General features: G+C 34.9%; 1 protein-coding gene and 1 pseudogene across 3 annotated transcripts in view; one reads left to right on the top strand and one right to left on the bottom strand.

Moving 5' to 3' along the window:
* ADGRL4 (adhesion G protein-coupled receptor L4) overlaps positions 1-27,884 on the bottom strand; it is a 110,486-nt gene that overhangs the window by 28,716 nt on the left and 53,886 nt on the right. For 2 of the 3 annotated variants that reach the window (XM_086717370.1, XM_086717372.1), the window contains exons 3-14: positions 22,498-22,650; positions 15,625-15,774; positions 15,027-15,097; positions 13,843-14,022; positions 13,544-13,727; positions 12,140-12,256; positions 7,172-7,377; positions 5,493-5,546; positions 4,804-4,977; positions 3,170-3,373; positions 643-863; positions 454-520 (exon numbers count right to left, since the gene is read on the bottom strand). In XM_086717370.1, coding sequence (XP_086573496.1) covers positions 454-520; positions 643-863; positions 3,170-3,373; positions 4,804-4,977; positions 5,493-5,546; positions 7,172-7,377; positions 12,140-12,256; positions 13,544-13,727; positions 13,843-14,022; positions 15,027-15,097; positions 15,625-15,774; positions 22,498-22,650 — 1,781 coding nt within the window. The remainder of the gene's footprint in view (positions 1-453; positions 521-642; positions 864-3,169; positions 3,374-4,803; positions 4,978-5,492; positions 5,547-7,171; positions 7,378-12,139; positions 12,257-13,543; positions 13,728-13,842; positions 14,023-15,026; positions 15,098-15,624; positions 15,775-22,497; positions 22,651-27,884) is intronic. The other variant, XM_086717371.1, reaches the window with a different exon arrangement.
* On the top strand, positions 8,732-9,241 carry LOC112871841 (transcription factor BTF3 pseudogene; annotated as a pseudogene).

Raw genomic sequence — 27,884 nt, forward strand, 5'->3', positions numbered from 1 at the left:
CTCTGATGTCGCAATTTAGTTTAAAATCACTTTCTTGATGACAGGGTACATACAGATGATGAAACTATAAAGATGACAGTCTAATCTTCAGAGATCACTGATCATTGATAAAAGATTAAATAACGTAAACATCTGAAACGCCAGATTATCAGCTGGTTGGCAAACTCTCAGTATTGAAGTGTGCTGAGACATTACTGATAAGTGAAAAATGCTTTTCCTGTATGTTATGCAGAAATATATCCTCCTCCAGGAGAGGCAGATGAGTTTTAGTACCTCTGAATTTAATGTGTATACATGTATTTTTTCTCAATAATGATGCAATATGTGTAAAATGTTAAAAAATGATATACTGTAAAGTGCTCAAAATTATTGTTTTCTCTCAGAGTAATGCCTGATTGCTGACAATTTTGATCATCACTGTTTGGAATTTGAACCAATTTTAAATATACGTACAAGAATGATTAGACATGCTGGTCCTATAAAACTCCAAATAAAGTTGTTTTCTGTGCTAAGCCAACATCTGAAAAGTAAATAATAAATCTATAAATATGTTTGTATGTACTTCACAAAGCAACATTTTCAATGATACACAAGCATATTCAGAATTGCATTTCAAATACTTACGAGATCATCTTAACTTACACTTTAGTGGTGCCATAATATCTATATCCTAGCGATGCTGAAAATCCAACTACCACAGCTGGGCTGAGATAGCCAAAGATATAAAAATTCTTGTGCAAAAATCCCTTGTTGTAGATGACACCCACAACAATGAGATAGAGGTGTATGCCTTCAATGCACATCCATGCAAAGGCAGCTAAAAAGAAATAATGCAGCAGCCCAGCAATGATTGAACAGAAGAGCTGGAAACCAAAGAAAGAAAGGAACCATAAGCAGGGTTTGCTTTAACATTAGCATAACATAACATCCTGATTTTCTCCGTAAATTATGCCACTTGATACAATGCTTGCTCATATTAAAATATCCTCATCAAGTGCCAGTTTTTTAAGATGTACCACTTCCAGGTGAGCTTCTTCAATGTGAAGCACCAGTTGTGAAGCAATCCTGTGACAGAACTAAGTGACTGGTCTTGTCCAGAGAGAGTTACAGTTTTATACATTTATATTATGGGATCCGTTGGGGATTCGTCACAGGTAAAACGTGATCTCTGTGTTATGATTTAAGTTGATTTCTGTTTTGGAGATGCCTTCACCCTCCTCAATTTTATTCATGCTCAAAGAATGAAAATTATTGCTAATACCATGCTAAATGAAATATAATAAATATCTTGATTATCATGACAAACATTGACTTTACAAAATGGACAATGGATAATATATTTTACAAAAAGAATTCATTATGGAAGCACTGTAAGCTGTAAGATTATCAGGTAAGTTCAAGATGGATTTCAGTTAAATATTACTTATTAGTATTTACTTCACAAATAGAATTGGAGTTAGGCTTAGAAGAAATAATATAAAAAGAAGTAGTTACACACTTCTGTATTAATAGAACTAACAGTATCTATTGCTGGAAAAGGAATATAATTCACACTTACATACCTATTGCACTTAATAAAAAGGAGTATAATCCAAGCATAATGAGATTATATACAAAATATATTAGGGGGTACTATATAAAGTTGGGAACAGAGAGGTCACTGGTAATCAAAATTTGGGAGCTACTTTAGTGAGGAATTGAGATTAAACTATGGCTTAGTAAGGAGAAAAACTTGATAAGTGAAACAGAATTGAAAATACTCTAAGGAATAGTTTTAGGGAAAGGATAATGGGGGGATGAAACTGAAGGAAAAATAAGGCATTGGAGGATAGTGAGTGGTATATAAAATTGGCAGGTGTTGGGAGCACCACTGCAAAACAACAACAACAAAAACAGTTATGAAGTTTATAGTCTAGTGTATACTATTTAAGATAGATGTTTGGTGGTATCTACTTCTGAAGAAAACCTTGATATCTAGGGGTTAGTGTCAATACTTGAAAGATTTCTACAAGGATGGCGATGTGGAGACAATTGAGTGTTTTGTGGCCATGAGAATGCACTTCTCCAATCTCCACTTGCAGGGAGGGCAATTGACCTAGAGCTCCAGAAGCTGCACTAGGAAAGACATTGCCCTGTTCATGTTTCCCATAGGCTGCTGCTACTAAGACCTTCCTCTTCTTGAGACACAGATTTGACTCAAGGTCTTCTCAAAGGACTCCTTGACAACCATGCTGAACTTTCCTGAAAAGTGCACTGCTGTGTCAAACACTTCCACCTACTTGTCCTTCCTTCCTTCTTTCCTTTACACATCTTCTCATGCAGATACTCACTTGCGTCTTGGTCTGATGACTCTCCAGTCTCTCTCTTCCCATTATCTCTCAGCCATTCTGCCTAATTAATTTACTGCATGTTTAATCCCATTTTTTTTTAATTTTTTTTTTTAACGTTTATTTATTTTTGAGACAGAGAGAGACAGAGCATGAACAGGGGAGGGGCAGAGAGAGAGGGAGACACAGAATCTGAAGCAGGCTCCAGGCTCTGAGCTGTCAGCATAGAGCCCGACGCGGGGCTGGAACTCACGGATCCTGAGATCGTGACCTGAGCCGAACTCAGCCGCTTAACCGACTGAGCCACCCAGGCACCCCGTTTAATCCCATTTTAACGCCTGCTCCTAGGAGGACTCAGACTAATACAATATAGAAACTGGTAAGGCCCTAGATCAATAATGGTGGGAAAGAGGTTGTTAGGAAAGTGTAATGACTAGGTGGAGCCTATTTGTCATAGCTCAACCTATGAACCCAGCTGCTTTTATGTTAAGATAAACTTTTAATTTCCAATTCTCGCTCTGTCCCTTCTGCCTTTGTTTAATGCCCAGGTAAAAACACAGCAAAACAAACAAACCAAAAAACAAACCAAAAGGTTATTTCTTCAGTTTGTAGCAAAGTTTTCACTTGTCCCAATGGTTCATCCTAACAAGGGACACTGTGCCTAATGAAATTCACAGGCAGGTTTTAGTTATGTTAACATTAGCAAACTTAGAAAACACTTAGGAACAAAATATATACTATGTTTGCTCATTAAGCTCTTAATTACAATTCATGATTTTATGACATGTATATTTAGGGAAAAAAATTAGAAAAAAAAAATAGACTGAGAGAGATCTACATACCTTATTAGTATTTGTATTGATCCCAACCAGAAAAACAAGTTCAGCAAGGAATAGGTTACAGCAGAGATTTTTGTGAATGGTCGTTCTGGTGCTTTGAATTTCACTGAAGAACCAGAAGGTAAAAATGCATATGGCAAGGCAAATCAGTGAAATAATTATTCCTAGTTGAGTGATCCTTGTAAGAATATTATAATCTTTAATACCCTAAGGGAAAATAATAATAAAGCTGTTAAGAGAATAACTCAGTAACTTGTCAAAGGAACTACAACATATAATGAACTTTCTTTTTGGTGTAACATTAATCAAAATGTTCATAAAATGTAAAAATACAAATGTGCATTTAGATGAGAAAAATTTTGTACCTTTGAAAATTCTCAATATTCAGAGAAATATGATATAAATCATGTAGCACTTTAAAAGTTCTGTAATTAGTGATTTTTTTCTGGGCACAGTGTATATTAGTACATGGTTTAACAATGTTATCGTCATCAGTTTCATGATATTAGAAAGGCAATTCATTATTGTAATGTGAAAATGGTTAATTAAAACAGATTTATCAATGGTAATAACAAGTCTTATTTCTATGCAGCAATTCATCTAAAACACATTAAACAAAGGTATCAGAAATACTGAATATATAGAACATCAAAATAGTAAAGCTGAAAGATTTTGAAATGAGAAAAGTTGGTTTTATTCTAGCCAGATGAATATTTATATTCTATATACAGAGTAGAGGCTTCTTTTCTCACTTAACATTCAGGAAAAAAAGTCTTTATAACTGACATGGTGAGGTAGATCTATTTGGCCACTTTATATATTTGATGGATTCTCGATAGACGTAGAAACTAACCTGATATTTAATGATAATTATGATACAGAGATATAAAATAAGAAATTATATAATGTAAAAGAAAGATATTAATGATATGAAATACATAGCATGAAGCTTTTCACTGTAGAGAGATTTTCATGTTTAAAAATCTTGTAGGCTTCTACATTATTAAAACGTTGCATTAGTTATAAATATGCTAATACTTATTGACCAGATGTCAAATATTTTTACCTAATTTGTACTCGGTAAAAATAAACTTTTGAGACAAAAGCAAAGGCCCTTAAAAACCGTGATACATTTAAATATGTAAATGGTTTTTTCATGTCTTTCTTATTTATTTATTTATTTATTTATTTATTTATTTATTTATTTATATAATTTATTGTCAAATTGGCTAACACGCAGTGTGTAAAGTGTGCTCTTGGTTTTTGGGGGTAGATTCCGTGGTTCATCGGTTACACACAACACCCAGTGCTCATCCCAACAAGTGCCCTCCTCAAAGCCCATCACCCATTTTCCCCTCTCCCTGACACCCCATCAAAAGCAACATAAGAGTCAATGGAGAGATATTTAACATACAGTCTACTAGCTATTATAGACTGGATAAGTCCTAGACTTTTTTAGGTTATGGTAGGTAAGAAAGCAAAGATTAAAAAAAAGATAATGTTGGGGCTTTATCAATTAACTAAATATGATATTTACACTCAAAGAAACACAAAAAATCAATTCTCTTTCCTGAAATAACCAAGAAAAAAGAAGGAAATAGGCAGGTTTATAAATATGGATCAGAAAATTATCTTACAATGGAAGGACCAGAAGACATCAAAATTGCAAAATGTGTCAGGTGGTTACAGCGGCATGAGGTATGGGTCTCATTTGAGTATGTCAGCTCACAACCCACTGAAGACCAGCTGCCATTCATGGTGTCAGGTGAGTAGTTCCAAAATGCACACTGACTCCTATACTTATCTGTGGTCTGAAAAAGAGACATTTTACTGATGGAAAAAAGAGAAAAAATTATACATCTAGTATCACATTTGTCATATTTAATATACCATTTTGTATGTCAATATAATTAACACCTTGCCTAAAAGTAAAGTATAAAATCAATGCTAATAAATGAATGTCATTGTTATGTGGAAGGACTGAAGTTACTGCAACAGTGCTACATTTTATCAATTCCTGTGTCACAAAAGTTGTTGTGAGAATTACTTATTATCCAAAGAGATCATTTAGAATAGTGCATGACACATAATTATCATGCAATCTTCATTTAATAAAAGTTTATTGGTTATATACTAGATATTAGTCACTGACCCAAGTACTAGAAATAAAGTATTGAACAAAACAGTAAAAGTATTTGTGTTGTTGATTTTATATTCTCATGAGATGAGAAATGATTAAACAAGAAAAATAAACCAAACAAAGGAAAAAAAAAAGTAGTTGGGGTTGGTCTGAGGAGGTCTTAGGAGATGATGTTAAAGCAAATACCTCAATGAAGTTAGAGAGAGTAAACCCCGAAGACTTGGGAACACAGGGTTCCAGCTGGAATGGAAAATGAAAAAGCTTTGAGTTAAGACTGAATAGGAATCTTCCAGAACCATCTAGATGACAGGGTAGTTAGGGTATAGTGAATGAGATAAGGATCAGCTGAAGACAAGATCAGAGATAGGGTCTGATCACATAGGCTACAGGATGGTTGTTTAGTAAATAGAGTTTTCTTTACCATATACTTATATTAAGTAAGCATAACATAATACTATTATGACAACTACTTTTAATATTCCTTTGAGGTAATGGAGAAGTGTATACTAATTGGTGAAATTGCAAATAAATTCTCAGGGAATCAGGAAACTGAAGCTGTTATATAGGAGATAGCTTCTTTTTTTTTTTTTTTAGGGAAAAGATAGGATCCAAATTTTATTCTAAGAAAGAGGGAAACCATGAATTAGTGAATGTGTTGTCCAAAGAAAGTGATAAAATTTCATAGTGGTCATTAATTTGAATGGATAAAAAATTTGAACACAGAGGAAGATTAAGGACAATCAATTTTCCCATTGGTTTTGGTGAAGAATTTTTATTTAAATGTGTGTTGTGTTTTATTTTGTCATTGTATCAGAGATTGGTGACTGAGTTGTCCTTGTCATCTCTTCAGCTGCCAAAACATTCTACTAGTAAAAACTGCAGAAAAACCATCAGACTATGTGAAAGAACAATGTTTTGTTTCTAGTGTCTAAAGGTCATTTAGCATCTGAAAATATCTAAGTTTCGTTTCCATTCTTAAAACATTTCACATCTTCTTTTGCACTGAACATAATGCCTACCAATGTTTAGGTTTGAGCTACTATTTTCTTGTATTTTCTATACATTTAGTTTCTTTCTACATTAGATGTCTTTACTTATAGTGACACATTTGTATTGTATGTAAGCATATATGTTCTTTTATTATATGCAAATACAACTGTCTAGCTTCAAGACTCTTCAAATGGAGCATTAAAGGTACCTTATTCAGGTACTAGGACTGAAATTCTATTGAAAGTCCAAGAAACCATCAACTGTAAAAAAGCAGTGAGTAATCTATAATCTTTAGTTTCCTCATTTATTTTTAGGTATATAAAAAAAAAACTATTTAGTTCTTTCTAATGTTTATTATAGTAGAATTTTAATTTTTGGAGCTTCAAAAAGATTTAGAATAACAATTAAAGAGCAAAGTGGTCTCAGCTAATTTCTTTATGAAATATTGTAAACGTCTCTGTGATTTTATTGTAATCAGCATCTAAATCCCTGCAGCAATTATTATTTCAAATGGCAATTATTAATCAAACATCTCTGTCATTGCACAAATGACATTTATCTCTTTGATACGTTTTTTATAACTCATTCATAAAAGGTACAGACACTTCCAAAGTGAATGATGTAATTAAAAATAAAAATAAAATATAGCTTAATTTCAGAGAATCAAATGTGTAAAATTCCTTGATATTTATTAGAAAGTTTAGAGAGCACTGAAAGTAAAAACCTATTTTATAGAAAAATGAGTTGAAATTACTTTACTCTTTTATTTCAATTTTTAAATTGAAGAATTCACATATAATTAAAGTGACACAACAAAAACGCTCACTTCGAATGTTTCACAATCATAACCAGAAGTCACCAGAAAAACAGCTTACCTTTATGTGACTTAATGTAAATGTTATTTGTTCAAGTTCATACAGTGTGGGTGGGTTCGAGCTAATAGAGACTGAAATCACTGAAGAAACAACTCTTTCTTCCTCTTCAGAATTATCATAACTTTGAGGTTCCAATAAGAAGTTGTCAGATGATGAAAACAAGGGACCAATACTCTTATAATATAAAAATGTAACTGCAACGTTGCCTATCAATCAAATAAGTGGATTTAGTGAAATTCTTATAAATATATACATATATATATTTAAGCTCTCAAACGTAAAAATTTAACAGTCCAAATGTTTACTCTAAGGCAGTCGTACAAATACCTAGACACCAATACATTGGTCATAGTAAGTCCATGTCTATATAATCAAATCATATTAAGACATATTCTCTGACCTCTATGATTCTGAAACTGATCATGGACTATAACATCCCCTTTGCACAAGCTATATTTAGGAGAAAAACAGTCCTAGATAAATGTATATCCAACTCCTAAGAACAAAGATGTGAGATGCATTCACTTAAAAGGTAAATTTTTTTTTATCTTTGCTATGCAAATATAGGAATTAGACAGTGGAAAAAAGTTATCACTGATTTAAGAGTATTCAGGAACTTTAGAATTAAACAAGTTGTCACATGCCACTGAGTTCCACCTCATGCCCTCTGAAATGTTTCCTACTTAATATTGATGACATACAGTTATGCAGTCTCAAGGCAGGAAATTTATTGCCTTGCCAGGCAGCCATTTATCTGTGCCCTTTGACACTCTCCAAATGCATAGGAGACCCGCATATAACCCAGTACTAAAAATGTAACCTTATCAGTACAGATTATCATGTGACTATCTTCCCTTTAGCTTAGACAGTGCACCTATATTAATGGATCTCACATTGTCTTGGTTTTTGAAGCAGCTCATTATTACTGATATTAAGTGTGTGAACAACTCAAAATCTAGATCTATTATCTTTTCAAAATTCCTCTTGCCACTTAGATCATACACCTCCTCTATTTGTTGCACAGAATTATGGATACTAAATTTAGAACTTTGCATTCTGAATTTACTCTTGGAATCAAAAGTTCTGGTTTCAGTCATGGCTCCTACTTGTGTGGCTATGGATGAACTGCTTTGAACTTCAGCTTCCTCACTTATAAAATGATGATAGTAATACTCACCCTAGCTACTTACTAGGCTAAGGTGGAGACAAATCAAATGACACATGAGGCTTCTGTAAAATTTAACACACTATAGTAATATGATTATTGTTATATTTATTAACTAGGAACATTATGTTTTGGCTTTAGATTACTGGACAACTTACAAAGAACTCTGTATCTGTTCCCTCAAATTTGTGACACCAGCAAATAATGTGACAGGCATCAATCAATCAAAACCATAAATACAAATGTTGATTACATCGCCCAAAAACCCAAAGAACTGTGCCCTCTAGCTGCCATCTTGGATCTCCATGTATGTGCACCTAATCTCAGTCGGTCTTCCCGAGACCCCCGAGTGTCAACCCTAGACCCCCATGCTGTGCCATTTCCACTCCAATAAGATGAAAGAAAGTATCATGAACCAGGAGACACTTGCCAAACTGTCCATCTGTGCACTGGGAGAGGAACTGCTTACTTAAAGAAGGTGGTTCACAGAAGGGCAACAGCAGATGATAAAACACTTCAGTTCTCCTTAAAGAAGTTAGGGGTAAACAATGCCTCTGGTACTGAAGAAGTGAAAATGTTCACAAACCAAGGAACAGTGATCCACTTTAACAAGCCTAAAGTTCAGGCATCCCTGGCAGCAAACACTTTCACCATCACAGGCCACAATGAGATGAAGCAGCTGACAGAAATCTAACCCAGTGTGTTAAACCAACTTGGTGCAGACAGTCTGACTAGTTTAAGAAGACTGGCTGAAGCTCTGCCCACACAGTCTGTGGCTGGAGAAGTACCATTTGCTACTGGAGAGGATGAGGAGGAGAATTTCCAGATCTTGTGGAGAACTTTCATGAAGCTTCCAAGAATGAAGCAAACTGAACTGAGTCAACTTCTGAAGAAGATAAAACTTGAAGAAGTTATTAGGAGCTGCCTTTTCAATCTTTTTTCTTTAAGTTTATTTTTATTTATTTTGGGAGAGAGCAAGTTGGGAAGGGGCAGAGAGAGAGGGAGACAGAATCCCAAGCAGGCTCTGTGCTGACACAGCCTAATGTGGGGCTCAGACTCACAGACCTCGAGATTATGACCTGAGCCAAAATCAAGTCAGACGCTTAAATGACTGAGCCACCCAGGTGCCCTGGGAGCTATTTTATATTATGACTGCTTTTTAAAATTTTGTTCACAGATCTGATAAAATCTAGATCTCTAATATATTTAAGCCTGAGCCCCTTGGATACCACAACTATTTTCAGTGTTTGTTTATACACAATTCACTCTTTGCAGCTAATGAAGCTGAAGAAGCCTGGGAATAGACTTTGAAACAAGGTTAATTAAAAAAAACACAAAAAACAAAAAACAAAGAACCGTGATACAAACCTGAGTCCTTCCACATCACAATATCACATTAATGAATAATATTTTTGGATATTGCTATGGGTATGTGAGCTAGACATTGCCAAAATATATCATGATTCATGTTTTCTATCTTATCTAAAAAGGTATCACAAGAGAAGAAACATTGCTAAGAGGTTGCTGAAATCTATGTGTATTAGGTAAGAGTATTTTCTTGAACGGTCAGCTTAAGAAAACTTATATGAAAGAAAGAAATGAAGTAGTCTCACATGGTTGGGCTAGTGACATCATGAGGACTCCGAGTGATATCAACTAGTCCAGCCTTTGCTGTAGACTGACCAGGGCCTGAAGCAGGATCTGAAAACCTCTGAGGTCAACTTGACCCTGTCTGGTGGATGACCCTTTCATGTTGCAGTGACTTCTCAGAAGTTGCAGTAGGAGGTGGTCCAAAACCAAATGAAGCCCCGAAAAGGTAAGATGGGTTTTTAAAGTCTGTTAATCACTCCTTTCCTTTCTCAAGGAAAATATTTAACATTAATTTTTGACTTTGGGTAAAATGTGATTCTTGCTGCATAGAATGCTTCCAAATCCCTTGTTACCTCTGTTCTGAGTACTGTTTCAGTATCTGTCCATTCTCCTCATCTGAACCTCTTCTAATTCTTAGAGATTTCACACTAAATCTCGGCCTGATCTAGCTTTTAAGTCCTTTATCAGGTATGTACCTTCATTCAGTAAATGAGGAGTTTATTTACTAATGACAGGAACTAAAATTCAGCCTATAAAAAAGATTAAAAATCTACCTGTTTCTCCATAAACCTTCCTTATTTTCCTATGAATGACACTATGCAGATTTTAACTTGAAGCCTGTGTTTTACTAATGGGTTTTTATCGGTAAATGAATCATCACATGTAGACATCATAAAGCAGGTTTTATCAGTTTGTTAGACTTGCCCTTATTTTTAAGATACAGCCCTTAAGGAGATCAAATTTTCTCCTCGTGCTTTGTTGAGAGCTGATATTATGGTCTCTTTCAAGTGTCAGAGTTTGCATGTGTGATCTTCAAATATAACAAAGCTATCATACATTCAGATAGGATCTCTTCGAGATATTAATTCCGTGACAATTTCATCATCTGTCACTATAATAAATATTGTCAATGGCTTTATTCTCAACTTTTAAACATTACTCAAATTGTTTTTGAAATTTCAACAGTTAACACAGTCTTTGGATTTGCTCCTAAAAATTATATGTGTGCTTGGTGAATTAGAATATGATGTAATAGGGTAAGAGCCTTGAGTTCAATGGTAGCATGGCCTAGTTATTTTTTCTTTGTTTTGTGACCTTCCGTGTCTTACTATTGTATAAAAATGACAAGAAAAAAAAAAGAGGATAATATCAACAGATTAGGAAAAAATCCCATATTAGTGTCATACAAATTTTTTTAAAAGATATTCTTCTGAGAATGAATGTGCAGAATGTTAAAAAAATAAAGACACATCCATTTATGAAATGATGTCTATAAAAAACCATATGTGTGTTATTAAATATGCTTTTCATTTATACTTATGACCACCCACATATTCTTTGAGAAGCTATTATAATTCATGTCTTTTCTAGGTACTATATTTTGACCTATATGAAAACAAAAACAATTCTTCTATTGGCAGAGATTTTTTTTTTTTCCTAAGTGCGTTGCATTAAGAGAGCAGATAAATGGTTAAAATAGCTGCTTGCTTGCCTTTGGTTAGGTGACAAAGATAAGCTGGTCAGGGTTGATTTCTTTGTTAACTTCCTCCCTACTAGTACTGGTTCTGTATTGTTTGTTGATGTGCATGGAGACAAATCCATTAACTTCATTGTGCCTTTGCTCTAGTAACCATAAAATGAGGAAATTAAGTTAGATAATCATCAAGTCACCTGCTGGTACTGGCATTTTCTGATTCCATTTCCTAAGAAAGCCTGCCAGTTGAAAAGTTTACTGTACAAAGACCAAGAAATGACAAGTGGGAAAGAAATCCAAGCCGAAACAATAACTTTCTGTCTTTCTGAACATTATTTGTCTTCCTCACACACTCACAAATTCAGTCTCCCAATGAGGAATATGAAGGATTGCTGAAGAAGAAATATTAAAAGAATTCTATGCAAATTATAGCACCTATGACTGATGAGAAGCAAGGAATGAAATGACAGTTCCTTTATATATTTCATTAGAATTTCAACAATATCAGACAGTTTCAGAGATTGGGCATAACACAAGATGGATATAGATACTGGCAGCTAAAATTCTCACCACGTATTTATATCAGAATGAAAATCTCAAGTACAAATACAGAAATTCTGTATAGAAACATCAAATATTTTCTATAAGAAATCACATGGGTATATATGATATAATCAAAGGCATGATAAGTATTTATTGCAAATCACTGACATTGAATACAAGACTATCAAAGTCTTACCATATGAATCATATGCAGCTTTTCTCTTTGGAAATATCTTTATATAATCTCCATCCACATTCATATGGGGATGAATATATTTCATGTGATTTGAATCAAAACAGAAAGCTTTGAGAGCTGAAACAAAATCATGAAAATCATAAATTCTCTGAAATTAGTTTAATCAGTGTATTCATTTAGTTTGGAACATTGTTATCCATCATTATTGTATTTCAACTTTTTTTATGGTAGGTAGAATGAACACATTCTGAACATGCCTGGACCTTGTAGTTTATATCTAAAAATCTAACTCAAGTTTTAACGTTCTAATTTCACCATAGCACTCATGGTTTAATTTAATCTTTATTGAATTAAATGAAAGACAAAATATGTATGTACACCAGGGAGCTATAAACTATAATTACTAAATCAAAGATAAGCAACCACAATGGTATAGAGGACGGTATCTATAATTTACTATATGGAGAGTGATTGAGTTAAATTCTCGAGTGATAATTTCTTTACCTGGGGTAGTTCACCTTTTTTATGCGAGAACATCACAGAAATGCAAGGCTCCTATATATTAGTCATAAAGCTTGCTACTTTAATTTTGAGTAAGTGGTAAGTCATGATATAACAGAGTGATTTTTGCTTACCTGCTGTTGCACAGCAAGATGTCTCCCAGACAATACAATATAGATGAATGCAATGATTATCAGAAAATATACTTTGTTTCCTCAGAACAACGTTATAGGCATCTTCAATTTGATTCAAGATTCTGAATGTTCTAAGTACGAGATTGCATGAAGGAGGAAACGTTCTAGTTTGCTATGTTGATTGTTTCATATCAGAAAATCTGTCTAGAACTGTCTTTGGTCAAGGTAGACCCTAAGAAGTCCTGAGATGACTAACTCAAAATGACAAGGGAGTACTGTACTCTGAGCATTTAAATGCTAAATAGCTCAGGAATAGGATAAGGTGCAGAAGGTACGAAGGAGGCAATGGTTAGGTACCCATCCTTTTGATTCATACTTCATTCATATTACTCTTGCAATGTGCATTGCCATTAGCTTCTGCATTGATCAAACAGCTGCCAATTCAATTAGCAGTATTTTTTTTTTTTATAATTTTTTTTAAGGTTTATTTACTTTTGAGACAGAGTGAGACAGAGCATGAATGGGGGAGGGTCAGAGAGAGAGGGAGACATAGAATCTGAAACAGGCTCCAGGCTCTGAGCTGTCAGCCCAGAGCCCGACGCGGGGCTCGAACTCACGGACCGCGAGATCATGACCTGAGCCAAAGTCGGCCGCTTAACTGACTGAGCCACCCAGGCCCCCCCAATTAGCAGTATTTTAAATACATTCCCTTTTTAGAATGGCTTGTTTGGGAAACACCATTGTTTTGAAATTGACCTTGGCTTCTTACCTATATCACTTGAATTAGTATCGAACTGAGTGGTCTTTTGGAAGTTCTGAGCTATCCTTAAGGTAGCCTGTTCAGTAGCATGCATCAGTTTTGTAAGATGAGTTCTTCTACGATTCGTAGGTAACTTGTCCCAAACGATAAATGTGTCCTTTTGAACAAAATTATTCACAGTTTTTACAAATTCCTGTTAGAAAAAAAATAGTGTGTCTTTTAAAAAAATGTTGGAGTCTTACATGAATCACAGATGTAAGGGAAAGTTTAAAGCTCAGTTATATTGAGTTAAAGCTCAATATACTTACAGTAAGAGTTGAATTAGAAGGAGTGTCCTTGGTTGAATTAGTGCTATTCATGTCACCCAGTAATGGGGATGATTCAGCTAATATTTCTATATATGTAATTATATCCATCGGTGAAAGATCTTTCACAGAATTTCTATAGACTTCTTGTAGTAGAGCCACAGGTTCTTTTATGTGTCTAATCTGTACAAAAATGAGTCCAGAGAAAAGAAACCAAATTAGAGTAGTACTAGAGCTTTTCAAGAATGGCAAATTTATTCTAAGTTTATTTTTCTTGTGCTATGTATTAGTAAGTTATCAGACTACACCTAAACCATCACAGGCAGCACTAAAATTTGAAACTATTTACAAAGGATGACCAAATAAAAAGCACAGAAATTACTGTAGAAAAGAAACTGCATGCTTGAATTAATAACCTTTAAACATTAGCTTTTAAAAGTTCTGATAAATTATAACTTAATTTGAATTAGATTTTAATCAACCCGAGAAAATTCTTTACAATGTGATATATTGGAAATTTGCTTTTAGTTGATTGTTAATCATGTTGAGAGTCACACTTTCAATCACATGACAATAATTTTGTGAATGTCCTACTTTATTTACTCTTTGAAATATTTCCTTTGAAGTACAAAACCTAGTTGCATTCATTATGTCTTCTTAGAATGTGGGAATGGGCCTGGGGTCAAAGTGTGTTTTTACTATTTTATTCATCAACTTTTTTTGTATGTTAAAATTTTTTTTCCAGTATACTAATAGTGAAAAAGTAATATATGTTAAATATCTAAAAGTCTTCAATGCTTTGGGGATTTTTGAATTGCTCCTTTCTATGACTCAAACAAATTATTTAAATCTCTATACGTAAATACAAGAAGATCAACTGGTTGTTACTTTTTTTTTAATGTTTATTTATTTGATAGAGAGTGCTAGTGCAGGGAAGGGAAAGAGAGAGAGGGACAGAGAGAGCCCCAAGCAGGCTCCACACTGTCCGCATGGATCCTGATACGGGATTTGATCTCACGAACTGTGAGATCATGACCTGAGCTGAAATCAAGAGTTGGATGCTTAACTGACTGAGCCACCCAGGTGCCCCTGATTGTTAATCTTTTTTACATGTGATGCAGGAAGGATTTTAACTGGAACCAAAATGTCAAAATATAATAAATTCTTAATACAACTAGTTTACTTACTTTTGTTAACATCTTATCAATATTTGCAGCAATACAGGCATTATCTAGATGGCAGTCTGCACTCACATTTTCTGCAGAAGAAAAAAAGAGTATATAGTAAATGTTTAAAAATACTTTTTTCCTAAGATGCCTATATTAATTGTAATAACTTTGCTCCCTTATTTAAATATTAAAAACACATTCTTAACACTTGAGTTCTGTTTTCATTTTTTGTTTTTTCATTAACATTTATTTACTTTTCATTATTTAAAGAATCTTACTCATAATAAAATACAGTGTTTATTTTCATTGCATTCATTTATTTTTCCTTATTTATTTCTATCTATTCTTTATTTTTACTCAATAAAATACACAATATTTTATGGCAAAATGGAAGATTGTAGTCACCCTACAGAACAAAGTATGTTAACTACGTGAAACATATGGTGTACCTCTTCCATTAAATAAAGCAATAGCTTTTCTTATTTCATTTTATAGACAATAAAGGAATACTGGAATATTTCTTAGAAGATGCAGTTCTTTGTATACTTCACTACTGTGCAGTATTATATTTTATACAGTTCTTCGATAATACATAAAATTTCATCGTATAATTTACCTTGGCAGTAAGTGCCATCATTAGGCGTGAACTGAGATTTTCCTGTGGATGTCTGATAACCTTCCTTGCAGGAGCAATTATACCCACCATCCACGTTTTCACATACTGCATGATCACCACAGGCAGCTGGTCCACTGCACTCATCTATATCTGGAAATATTTAAAAAATTAAATTTTTATTTAGTACTTACACAGTTGCTACCTTGCTGATACAATATTAGGTATGGTTAATGATTTCATATCAAATTTTACAGGAAAGCAATGAAAATCCCATCATTTGCAGAATGACAGAGCAAAGAGCTGCATATCATTTTTTTAAACCCTGATTTGGCCAATCCATTTTGAAAGTGTATTAAAAACCGCCTTTCATGGAACAACCAAACTCTTGAATTATTTTCTGAAAAGAATGAGTCATCCCCAAAGCCATTAAATGAATTTCTATCATTGACAATTTTAACACTGTCCTAATTTAATAAAGAACCAATTTTTAAAATACATCAAAAATTCTTTGTTTTCTAGTATTATGCTAAACTCAGTTTAGGGTAATCTGGAGGATAAAAAAGAAGAGCCCACTTTCTTTCCAAAGCTTCTTGTTTGCAAGTAAGTTATCCTAAAAATTAGCAGAATGTGTGATGTGACTCCTTTAAAATTTTACCACAACTTATTTATTAATTTTGTCCAAGTTATAGTTTACTATGATTCTTAATACACAGTCATCATAGATAAAGGAACAAATTGTGCAGAATTAAGTCTTAGATTTTCAGTAGCCATATATCAAAGTCACAATAAAAATGTTAGGTTTTAAACTCACATAATTTATATTCTTAATTTAAAATTTTACATACTGCAGTGAAATATGTCTTGAAGTTATAAATGCAGTATAAATAGTCTGCCAGTAGGCAGAGTTCCAATAGGGAATGCTTCCAAGGAACTGAAGAGTCCAAATCATTACCTTAAACTAATGCAAAGATTTTTGAGTTCTCAGCCTGGCTCTGACATCTTAGAGATACTCTATGTTAGATTAATGAATAAGCCTGTAATCTTGAGTATAAAATTTGATTAAAAAAAACTAATAGAGTGCCACAATACTGTTTGTCATAAAAAAAGGGGGGGGGGGTAGTAATTACAGTCCAATTTAAAAAGCCATCTAGCTAGTTATCTTAAAAGTAGCTGATCCTAACTTCTCACTTCCAAAATGTAATGAAGGGACAGGATACCATTAAAAATTGAACCACCCAAAACTGGAACTGACAGTAAGCCTCCCGGCAGTTCTTGAAGAAACTTCCATTAGCCAGAAAGGCAATGGTCTTAGAATTAAGACAATTCACAGGCCTGAAAAAAAAAGGATGAGAAACTCCTAATTCTTCTGTCAAGTCTGTATATTCATAATCTGTATGACCCAGGAATCCAAGTATACTACCTTTAAAGAAACAGGAATATCGTCCTGGTACCCTCAAGCTCTTCCTCTCATTTCTGCGTATGTGTGTTTAAAGACTGCCGCTCTACACACACACACACACACACACACACACACACACACACACACACAAAGACAGAAAATAAAGTAGGAGATGAGCAAAAGCAGGTTGACTCTTAAGATTTAGTGAACCATCCACTAAAGGATTCCAGGTTAGGGTAAAGAAAAGAAGCCAGGTGGAAGTGCAGACTAGCGTTATTATTTTTAATGACATCAATGAAGTGAAAAAAACATGTATAAGAAAACTAAAGAGTAGTTCTTTCTGGATCATGGCTGAAGAAGTAGCATGTACTGTATCCAAATAGGATAACACCCCAATGAAGATGTGACAGACCCATGTGATATCATAGATAGAATCATTTATTTCATGAATAAGAAACTTAGGTTCTCTGAATGCCCATGTTATATATTTTTATTTTATTTTATGTTTTTAATTTTTTTAATGTTTACTTACTTTCAAGAGAGACAGAGAGACAGAGAGAGAGACAGAGAGATAGTGTGAGCAGGGGAGGGGCAGAGAGAGAGAAGGAGACGAATCCGAAGCAAGCTCCAGGCTCTGAACTGTCAGCACAGAGCCCGAAGTGGGACCCTGACTCACAAGCCATGAGATCATGACCTGAGCTGAAGTCAAACACTTAACCGACTGAGCCACCCAGGCACCCCATGCCCATGTTTCATATTTTTAGATGACTTATATGGCTAACAGGAAATGAGGTATTGATTTCTCTTAATTTTAAAATTATTTAAAGGTGCAACTCTTCTTGGCAACTTTGTCCCAAACCCAATGTCTAAGCAACATGGAAATCTTTGCAAACTCAATTTCCACCCTCTCTTGTGCATTTTGGACACAGGTATATATAACGTTGGTGTTTGTAACTGACGGTGTTTCAGTTTTTCCCTGTGCATCCTCCATGCCTGTGGTGCTTCTTGGGGTCTCCACTCTAGTTCAAGCCTTTCTACCACCACTCACTTTGCTAGTTATCATCCCAGAATGTCAGCCTTGGATCATGTAGGGTATTTCAAGCTCTGAGTTCAGCAAGTGACAAAATAGTAATCAAAAATAATAAGGAGGTAGTAGCTTGGGAGACCAGCATTCAAAATTAACATTATGAAAATTTTCATATTCTGACTCCAAATGTTATACAAGAATATTAATTAACCTACCAAAGTAATCCTTTAAGAATCTTAATCATCCCATTAAAGGACTGTTTTCCAAATTATTTATACTTTTCTTGCTTATACATTTTGTTTTTATAACTTATTTACTCAAATGTGGAAGTGCAGTTGGCTGAATTTGATATCCTTCTCACTCTGTGCCTTGGTAGTAGAGTTTATTGAATCTAACCTAATAATGGAGTGTGTGACAACTGGCTATGTACCAGACTAGTCAAAAAGCTTCTACTAGTGTCAGGATATCCCTCTACGCCCCTTGCTACCTAGTAATGTAGAGAGAATCATCAGATATTGAGAGTATGCCATGCCCAAATAAGATGCAACTGGTTTACCAAAATGAACGTGATATTTTGCAGTAAGACCTACACTAACTTCTCTAGCATTCTCTTGCAGGGCCTCATTAGCTGAGATCTAATCAAATCACTATGTGTTCCTTCTTACAGGTAAAGGCCCTGCAGAGGATCTTAACTCAAATTCTAGCTGTAATACTCATTAGTTTTGTGACTTTGGGTAATACCCTAAAAAATACCTTTTACTTCAAAAGAGTTCTTTTTTAAAACAAATGAGGAAATGGACATGAAAGTGTTTTGAACTAGTGCCCAAGATATAATAGGCCCAGTGATTCTATTCAGGCTGCATGTTTTCTTAATAGCAGGAGCCCTGTGAAGATGTAAGTTTGGAGAAAGCAGATTGATAATGAGTGTCTCATTAGACTGCCATGTCTTGGTACTCCCCAGAGATGTAAAAGAGGAAAAGAACCCCCACCTCAGCTTAATAAGAGTTAAATTGCTACTCTGGAATTATTGCAGTCAGGCTAGAATTGGCATACCATATTTAATAACTGATCCACTTTTTCTACCACCAACCTAACACTGGGCTTAATACTAACAAGGTGATTTTGCCAAACGTAAGCACATCATAACAATCGTTTGCTTGGTTTGCACATCAAAAAATTCACTTGGTACTTTTTCATTAGTGAGGTTATGCTTGTTTTTCTTGTCTACAATGAGCCAACCCAACAGTGTTTTATCATAATCTTCTTTCAAAACATGATCATATGATTGTTTTGATTCTTACAGTTTTCATCAATAACTGATTTGTCTAACGTTTAACTCACACACTGCAAAGAAAAGATAAAATGTTCAATTATTGAAAGTAATTTGTGAAGACAAAACTGGATGTTAATATTATCCAAAGCCATAAAAAAATCTGAAATTATCAGCATACCCAAGGCAATGCGACATAAAAATTACAAGCTTGGTCGTAAGCACTTAGTAAATGTGAAGCTTTTAGGTTCTACTCATTTGGCCTTGGGAGAACCACTTTCCTATTGGATGCCTCTTTTTTCCCATTTGTGAAATGCAAGTCTGGAACCAGGTCTCTTGGGAGGAAGCTAGGTATCTGAAATTCTGTTTTACTGTAATTACAGGGGAAGGCAAATACACAGGACACTAAATCTGCCTCAAATCCTTTTGCAACAAAATGATCTTATCTGTGGCCAATAGTATTTGAATATAGACTAAAGGCAAAGAATTTTGCTTGGGTCTTTTCTTGCCCTGAATTGGAGTTTTTCATTATTTATTTTTAGAGATTCCTAATGACTATAATTACCAGGCATGTCAAATTTAAGGATCAGGTAAACTTTCAAATCAGAGGCAACATAGTACAAGGTGATACACTAATGTAAAAGGAAACAGAATTATAGTTCTCTGTTCAAATTCTCCTGAAGATTATCATAGTGCACAATGAAAATTACTATAGGACTAGAGAAAAAAAAGATACAACTGTTCTACTTCTCAAAAAAGCTTAATCCTTAAGGACAACAAAATTGGTGAGAAATAACAATGTTCCAGAGAACGAGTTTTTCAGTGAATAATCCATCAAATGAAACAGGTAGAAACTGAAGGACTCAATATTGGGTACTGGGTTTTAATATAGTTCTTGTGTTTACTGATTGCTTAAAATAGCTAAAAAGGGAATTAGCCAAAACTTAGGGGCATTCTATAGTATCTCAATAATAAATGAGTGTTGGGAGAAAGAGTCATAAATTACAAATATGTTATACCTCCATGAAACGTTGGCATTCAATCATCTTTGTGTGTATGTGTTTTCTCTGTGTCTGTGATTCAATTTTTTTCTAATATAGGAATTCTCTACTTGTAAGAAACACAAACAGACAGAGAAATACAGCGTTTTGTGAATTGAAGCATATTAAAAGTAAAAATGATCAGATGAAAAGACAGATGTCTTCCAGAGACAAGAGGGAATGGAGAACATAGTTAAAATTAAGTGATTAAGATGTTGTGAGTTATATTTCTTCACTAACTGGAACTTTTCTAGTAAAGCTTACAGAGCTACGTAATTAGAACTTAACTACTAAAGCTAAAACACACATATGCATAACATTCTAAGAAGACAAGCAACAAGAGCAGAGGTTTGAGAATATCAAATGGTGAGGTATTACAAGTTTTCTGGGGAGCTTCATAGACTATATCCTGAATATACTGTAAAGCTATATTCCAATAAAATTTTTTGCTGCAAACACTAAAAGTGAAGTTATCGTTCAATTGTCTCATATTTTAAGTCTTTTATGCCCTTGCAAAACTTGATCCTCTGCACTTGCAAGATTCAGATCAATGCATAAGATGTAGATGGCCACCTGCTTTAGCCTTCTGTAGCTTTCCGGATACAAGACTGTGATTCTAATCCTCCTTTTACCTAAACATGTGAATCAGAAGTAGCCCTCATTTACCTTAGAGATCAAATGAGGAGAACAGACTCTTTTCTGTTTATATAGCGGAGTAAATGTTATGAACCACAGGTACATGAGACAGGATAATTTCTTTGATGGAGACATTTCACTGATGAAGTTTCTTTGAACACTGTCTCCTAACTTCTCATGTGTTAATAAGAACATAGCTAGACTTCTCCGGAGAATCTCAGTAGGGAACTAAGCAAAGCTTTAGTGTGATGTGGATTAGCCTGGGTATCTCTCTTTTAGCTAACTGTGTAAAGTGAAAGCAGCACATTACCTTGGCCACGTTGCATATAGAGTCATGAGTTCTAATAAAATATCTTCTCTTGGCCATGTGATTTCACTCTCAGGGTCTCAGTTCATGTATTCATTTTGCAGATTAGTATCAACCATAATTAGTTATACTAGTTGTTGGTAAATTGGACAGTGTTGTATAAACCGTGATTAAGATGATTTACAACTTACTTTCAAAGTTAAAAGTCTTTGGCCCCAGAGAATTTGCCCCTGAAAATTGTTCAACTTTTTGAATTTCCGAAGCAATCTTTTTTTTCTCAGACTTTAATCCAAATTCTATAGGATCTGATATATCAAATGCATGACCAAATTACAACAGAAGGACATTAAAAAAAACTTCTAGATACTCTCTTCAGACTCAGAATAATATTTCACTTAGGGATTTAATTGAAATTATTATCATCATTCCAGAAAACATTTTAGTAAACCTGAAATGATTTTCTAAATAGGACTCTAGTGTTCAGAAAAACTTAATGCAGATCTTAAGTGTAACTACCTTTCAGCTGACAATACTAAAAACAGTAGAACAATTCTTTTATTTATTTATTTTTAAAAAATGTTTATTTATTTATTTTGAGAGAGACAGAAAGCGAGAGCAGAGGAGGGGCAGAGAAAGGGAGAGAATCCCAAGCCGGCTCCATACTGTCAGCATAGAGCCCGATCTGACAACCATGAGACCTGAGCTGAAATCAAGACTCGGACGCTTAACTGACTGAGCCACCCAGGCGCCCCTAGAACAAGTCTTTTAGAACTAATGCCTTTCTGAACATTTTCTGAGAAAATGTAGAGCCCATCTCAGAGTGCATATTTATAAAAGCATCAATATCTTGCCATGCAAATCGTAGTTTTCTTGAATTAACATATTATTCTCAAGTGTAAATATTTATCCTGTGGTTTGCCACCACACTAGATTTCATACTTTCATGATTTTTTTTTCTTACGAACTGCTTGATTTTCTCCCCTGATTTTTTTTCTTACATCCTTAGATAAATATTCCATAGTAACTGATTAAACAGTGTTAGAAGACTGAAAGAATTAATGAAATTTCTAAAAGTACTGCACATCTAGGGTACGCTCAAAGACTGGCAGAATTTGGTTCAAATATTATTTAATCTCTGGAGGTAATAAGCAATAAGTGAGAGGTACCAATTTTAAGTTAGGTAGTCAAACTTACCTATGCAGAGGGTTCCATCATTTGTGATAAACCTGTCCTGGTTACTGCTGGATCTGAAACCAGGTGCACACATACAGTAGTAACTTCCCTCTGTGTTAGTGCAGTTGGCATTTTCACCACAGGACTGGGTCAAATTTCCACACTCATTATCATCTGTGGACATATCAATTTAAAACATTATTTTTATATAATTGAAATTGATTTCTAATATTTCCTACCAGGATTTGGGAATTGTGACTGTTAAACAGTATAAGGTAATGCGATGTCAATTTCTAGGAAAAATTAATGGTCCGATCAACATTCCACCCTGTGTTATTCTTATTTACAGTGGGAAGCCTTCTTTGTTGTTGCAAAGCAAAATAGCATCTCTTATTTCTGAAGCACGGAACATAGTTATCGGATGTATACTGGGACATTTTCCAGATTTTATATGAAATTTAATTATAATAATGGCAATACATATATACTCATTTGTAAATTTATAATTCTCTTTATAATTAGTCAAAAGCATATCGTAAGTTAAAAAATCTGAGATTACAAATTGACATGTTCTAATCATGTACCATTTATCTTTATTACTTATTCCCTAGAAGAATTTCGCATTACTAGGTTTCTTCACTTATTCGTTAATATTTTTATTCATTACTATGTGCATTTTATTGTCCTATAGAAGAGTACACAAATACAAAAAAATTATATCATGGTCCAAGGTTTTGCCTAAAATATTGTAATACAATTTACCAGAAAATATATAGGTTCATAAGCCCTTTGTAAAAATTAGAAAGCAAATTGATATAATCTGTCAAGTAAATAAAACCAAAAGTACGTGCTTTTCCATAGTGATCATGAGGGGCTGGAGGAGACAGAAAATATTTTCAGGTGGCACTAAATCTTGCTGTAGGTTGAATTATGTCTCGCAAAAAGATATGTTCAAGTCTTAACCCTGTGTCTTGTTGACTATGACTTTATAAACAGGGCATCTGCAGATGTAATCAAGTTGAGGTTATACTGAATTAGGTGGACCCTAATCCAGTGACTGGTATCCTTAAAATAAATTATATGGGAAATGTGGACATGAAGACACAGAAGAGAAAGCTATGTGAAAACAGAGGAAGAGCTTGAAGTGAATGTAGGATAGATAAGTATTGGGTAGAGAGCAGGAAGGTCACTAACAGGAAGGCAGAATGTTGGGCAAATGTTGGGCAAGCAGAAGGTCATTGAAACATTTCTGAAGGTACAGGGAAGCCTAATTGGGGAACACAGAGAAAATCATGAGGGAATTGTAAAAACTAAGTTGGAAAAATGCCTTTGATTTTTACCCCCCATTTCTATCAAACCAAATTTAATTTCTCTTTAAAGAATGAATTGTTTAACATTTAATTCACACACAAGCTATTGCAGACATCTAGTGATGACTAAGAGTTGGAGAATTTTCCAACTGTTTTATAAATATGAATTCACTGAATCCTTACATAAGCTCTAGGAAGTAGCTGCCATTGTTATGCTAACTGCTGAAGAAAATAAGGACTAGAGAGAAAAGTAACTTGCCAACATCACACAGCTATTTAGTTGCAGAGCCAGGTAGTTTGGTTCCAAAGCCTGTTCTCTTAACTGTTGCATCCTGCTGCCTCTATGAGAATTATTTAAAAATGCCAAAATGTATAATAAGAATTCATCAAATGAATTATGGGTCTGTTTTGCAAGATGGAAAGATATCGAGGTAGTGATTTCAGAAGGAAAATGGAAACTTTATTCAAATTCTATTTTTTAAAGTTTATTTATTTATTTTGAGAGAGAGAGAGAGAGAGAGAGAGAAAGAGAGAGAGAGAGAGAAAGCAGCAGAGGGGCAGAGAGAGAGGGAAAGAGAGAATCCCAAACAGGCTCCACATTGCCAGTGTGTAGCTGGACGTGGGGCTCAAAGTCACAAACAGTGAGATCATGACCTGAGCTGAGATCAAGCATCGGAGGCTTAACTGAACGAACCACCCAAGCGCCCCTGCATTTCATCTTTAACTTACATTTTATTTCCACTTCCTCATTTTCAAACATTAAGAATATAAGTATAGAAGTTAACATATGGCAGACAACTAAAGATGAATTCCTCTCTTTTTTCAAAAATGACTACTATGGACAGGTCAGGTAAGATTTGCAAATCCCATTTATATGCTTTGTCATTTTGAATTATTATATTAATTATAATAGACTAACTGCTATAAATGTATCCAAACATGTAATGGCTCAGTACAATAAAAAGATTATTGACTGCTCTAGATAGACACCATGGTTAGTGTTCAGGTAATTTTTCCACAATCAATGGTTCAGGGACACAGGGTGTCCTGTGTAATGTAATGACTCCACCACCCCAGAGGCCTTCCAAACTTTCTGTATTGATCCAGGTAGGGAGCTAGGGTTGAACAGAGCATAAGAGAGTCATGGGTCATGTCTGTAAAAGTCATCTATCACTCAAACCCATGAACCTGAGACTGATCTGAGCCAAGATCAAGAGTCGGACGCTTAACCGGCTGAAGCACCCAGGTGCCCCCATATTATGGAACTATTAAAAGATGTTATAGAAAGAGAAGGAAATAATGTCATTGATGTCTTTTCAACTCCCACCTAACTGCAGGGCAGTTTCCTACCTTGTGGTTTTCAGGAGAACACCTTTATCATGATTTATTTTTTATTTTATAGAGACAGAGTATAGTGTGAGTGGAGGAGAGAGGCAGAAGGAGAGAGAGGCAGACAGACAGAGAAAGAGAGAATCTAAGCAGGCTCCACACTCAGTGCAGAGCCCGAGGTGGGACTTGATCTCACAACCCTGAGATCATGACCTGAGCTGAAATGAAGTTGGAAGCTTAACTGACTGAGGCACCCAGGGGCCTCCAGGGGAAGACCTTATAAAACAGGGTTGTATGACTAACATTACTGCCATTCACTGAAGGCTCCCAACGAACCAGGGCACCATACTAAACACATCATATACATTATCTGACACACATTTTTAATCCTCACATAAACCTTATGATGCAGACATTATTCCTATTTTACAAACAAAACTGAAATAAAAAAAGTTGGATTACCTTGCCCAAAGGCACCCAAACAATAAGTGGCAAAGTCTGATTCAAGCCTGGACCATTCTGAATGTTGAAATGATCTCATCTTTCTTAAATACATTATAAAAAGAGTTCATAGTGGTAACAAGCTCCCATTTATTGAGTGTTTATTATGTGCTAGTCACTGTGATAGAAAGATTACTGTAAAATGGAAAATACATTGTGACTAACTCAGAAGATTGTCAAGAGGATTAAAGAAATTGATGTTCAGACAATGCTTAGAGTAGAGCCTAGCATGTTTTAAGCAGTATATACAGGCTGCTAATGTCTTTATTATTTGAAAAATAATACTCCTACCATTTTAATTGCTAGAAATTTGTTTGCACTCTGCTTAAGATTCTTAACAGCTACTTGGCCATTAGCATGTAATGTCATCCCTTCTCTGTGTAGAGGGAGCTTCCAAACTGTGGGAACCAGTTTAAATCACTTATCCTTACCCATCTATAACAATAAAGATATTTGTAGGGGCACCTGGGTGGCTCAGTCAGTTGAGCATCTGACTTTTTATTTCAGTTCAGGTCATGATCTCACGGGTTGTGAGTTTAAGCCCTGCATTGGACTCTGCCCTGACAGTGAGGAGCCTGCTTAAGATTCTCTCTCTCTTTCCCTCTCTGCCTCTCTCTCTCAATCTCACACAGACTCTGTCTCTCAAAAATAAATAAATAATTTACAAAAAGAGAATCTCTAAGTTCTCGAAATTAGTTTTCCCATAATTCAGTTTCTAAAATTTCAGTAATTTAATGCTGCTCATTATAATTCTTTGGAAGAACACTGAGAAGAAAGAAAGAAAAGAAAAATAATTTGTAACTCCATTACACAAAGATAACCACTCATCCCTTGAGGCATTTTTATTTGAAACATAATTCGGATGCAAAATATCTAGTTTTGTATATGGCTTTACACGGTACCATTATATTAACATTTCCCCCCCTAGGAATTACATGTTATTTAAGTTAGCTGAAATATCAACAAGATGGTGTTATTTCATTTTATGATGTGGAAATATACAGTTTCCTTAAAAAAAAAAAAAAGATCTCTGTGAACAGACTTTTGATTATTTGAGACCTGATCTTGACTGTTAACGATGAGGTCCAAAGCTCAACAAATATAAGATCTTAATGCCTAGTAGGATGTCTTACGATTCAGATCTATTTCATGGTAAGACTTGTAGGACTCTGTGTTAGACTCCTTTCCTAGGCCCAAGGGAGGCCTGTTCCTAAAACAAAGGAAGCACTTTGGAGTGTCTTTTGCTCTGAGCACACCCCTAAATTTCTACAATGGGCATACTACCATTTCAACTGCTTAAAAAAAATCAGTTCAAGAGAAAAACCAGTCAGCCTTCGAGAACCAAGAACACTGTCTCTAATATCTAGAGCAGGTCTAGGCCAGGCCTTGCACCTAGATTTGTGTGTGTGTGTGTGTGTGTGTGTGTGTGTGTGTGTGTATTTGCATCAGGCCTCTTTCTACCTTACCTTAATAGACACCTCTCTCTAATCCCTTGTTCACTGAAAGCTCTAAATCCCAGCATAATACCTGATTTATTCTTGTATAAATAGGACAGAGCAGCAAGAGAAGAGTTTTGAACTCCCCTGAGAGGCCAACAACTCAGAAATAGATAAGAACAAAGACTGAGCTCTCAAAACTCTATACTCTATAGGGCAGGTAGGTGACTCCACCAAGTGTCAGATAACAGAAGGCGGTATGGCTTGTGATACTGGGAAGTACATACTTTACCTAAAGGATTACATTTTTAAAAATTCAAAAAGCATTTTAAAACACTTAGTTCATATGTAGCATTTGGCTAGACATTTGTCAACCCTTAGCTAAAGCGTATAGGGGCGCCTGGGTGGCGCAGTCGGTTAAGCGTCCGACTTCAGCCAGGTCACAATCTCGCGGTCCGTGAGTTCGAGCCCCGCGTCAGGCTCTGGGCTGATGGCTCAGAGCCTGGAGCCTGTTTCCGATTCTGTGTCTCCCTCTCTCTCTGCCCCTCCCCCATTCATGCTCTGTCTCTCTCTGTCCCAAAAATAAATAAACGTTGAAAAAAAAAAATTTTAAAGCGTATGGAGGCTGGAGGAGTTGAGAAAAATTGCTGAGAATCTGACAGTAAAGTCAGAGAAATTTTGAATGGCTTTATAGAAGTGGGCTGAAGAGTTAATACTTTATTAACATGTATGTATTTAATTATTAATTTATTCTGTAAACAGAGATATCTTACACAACTCTAATGACAATATGTACATATACGCTCACAGAGCAAGCATTTGTTTATGTACA

Source organism: Puma concolor, chromosome C1 (assembly GCF_028749965.1).
Source record: "Puma concolor isolate L17-30 chromosome C1, mPumCon1.1.hap2, whole genome shotgun sequence".
NCBI lineage: Eukaryota > Metazoa > Chordata > Mammalia > Carnivora > Felidae > Puma > Puma concolor.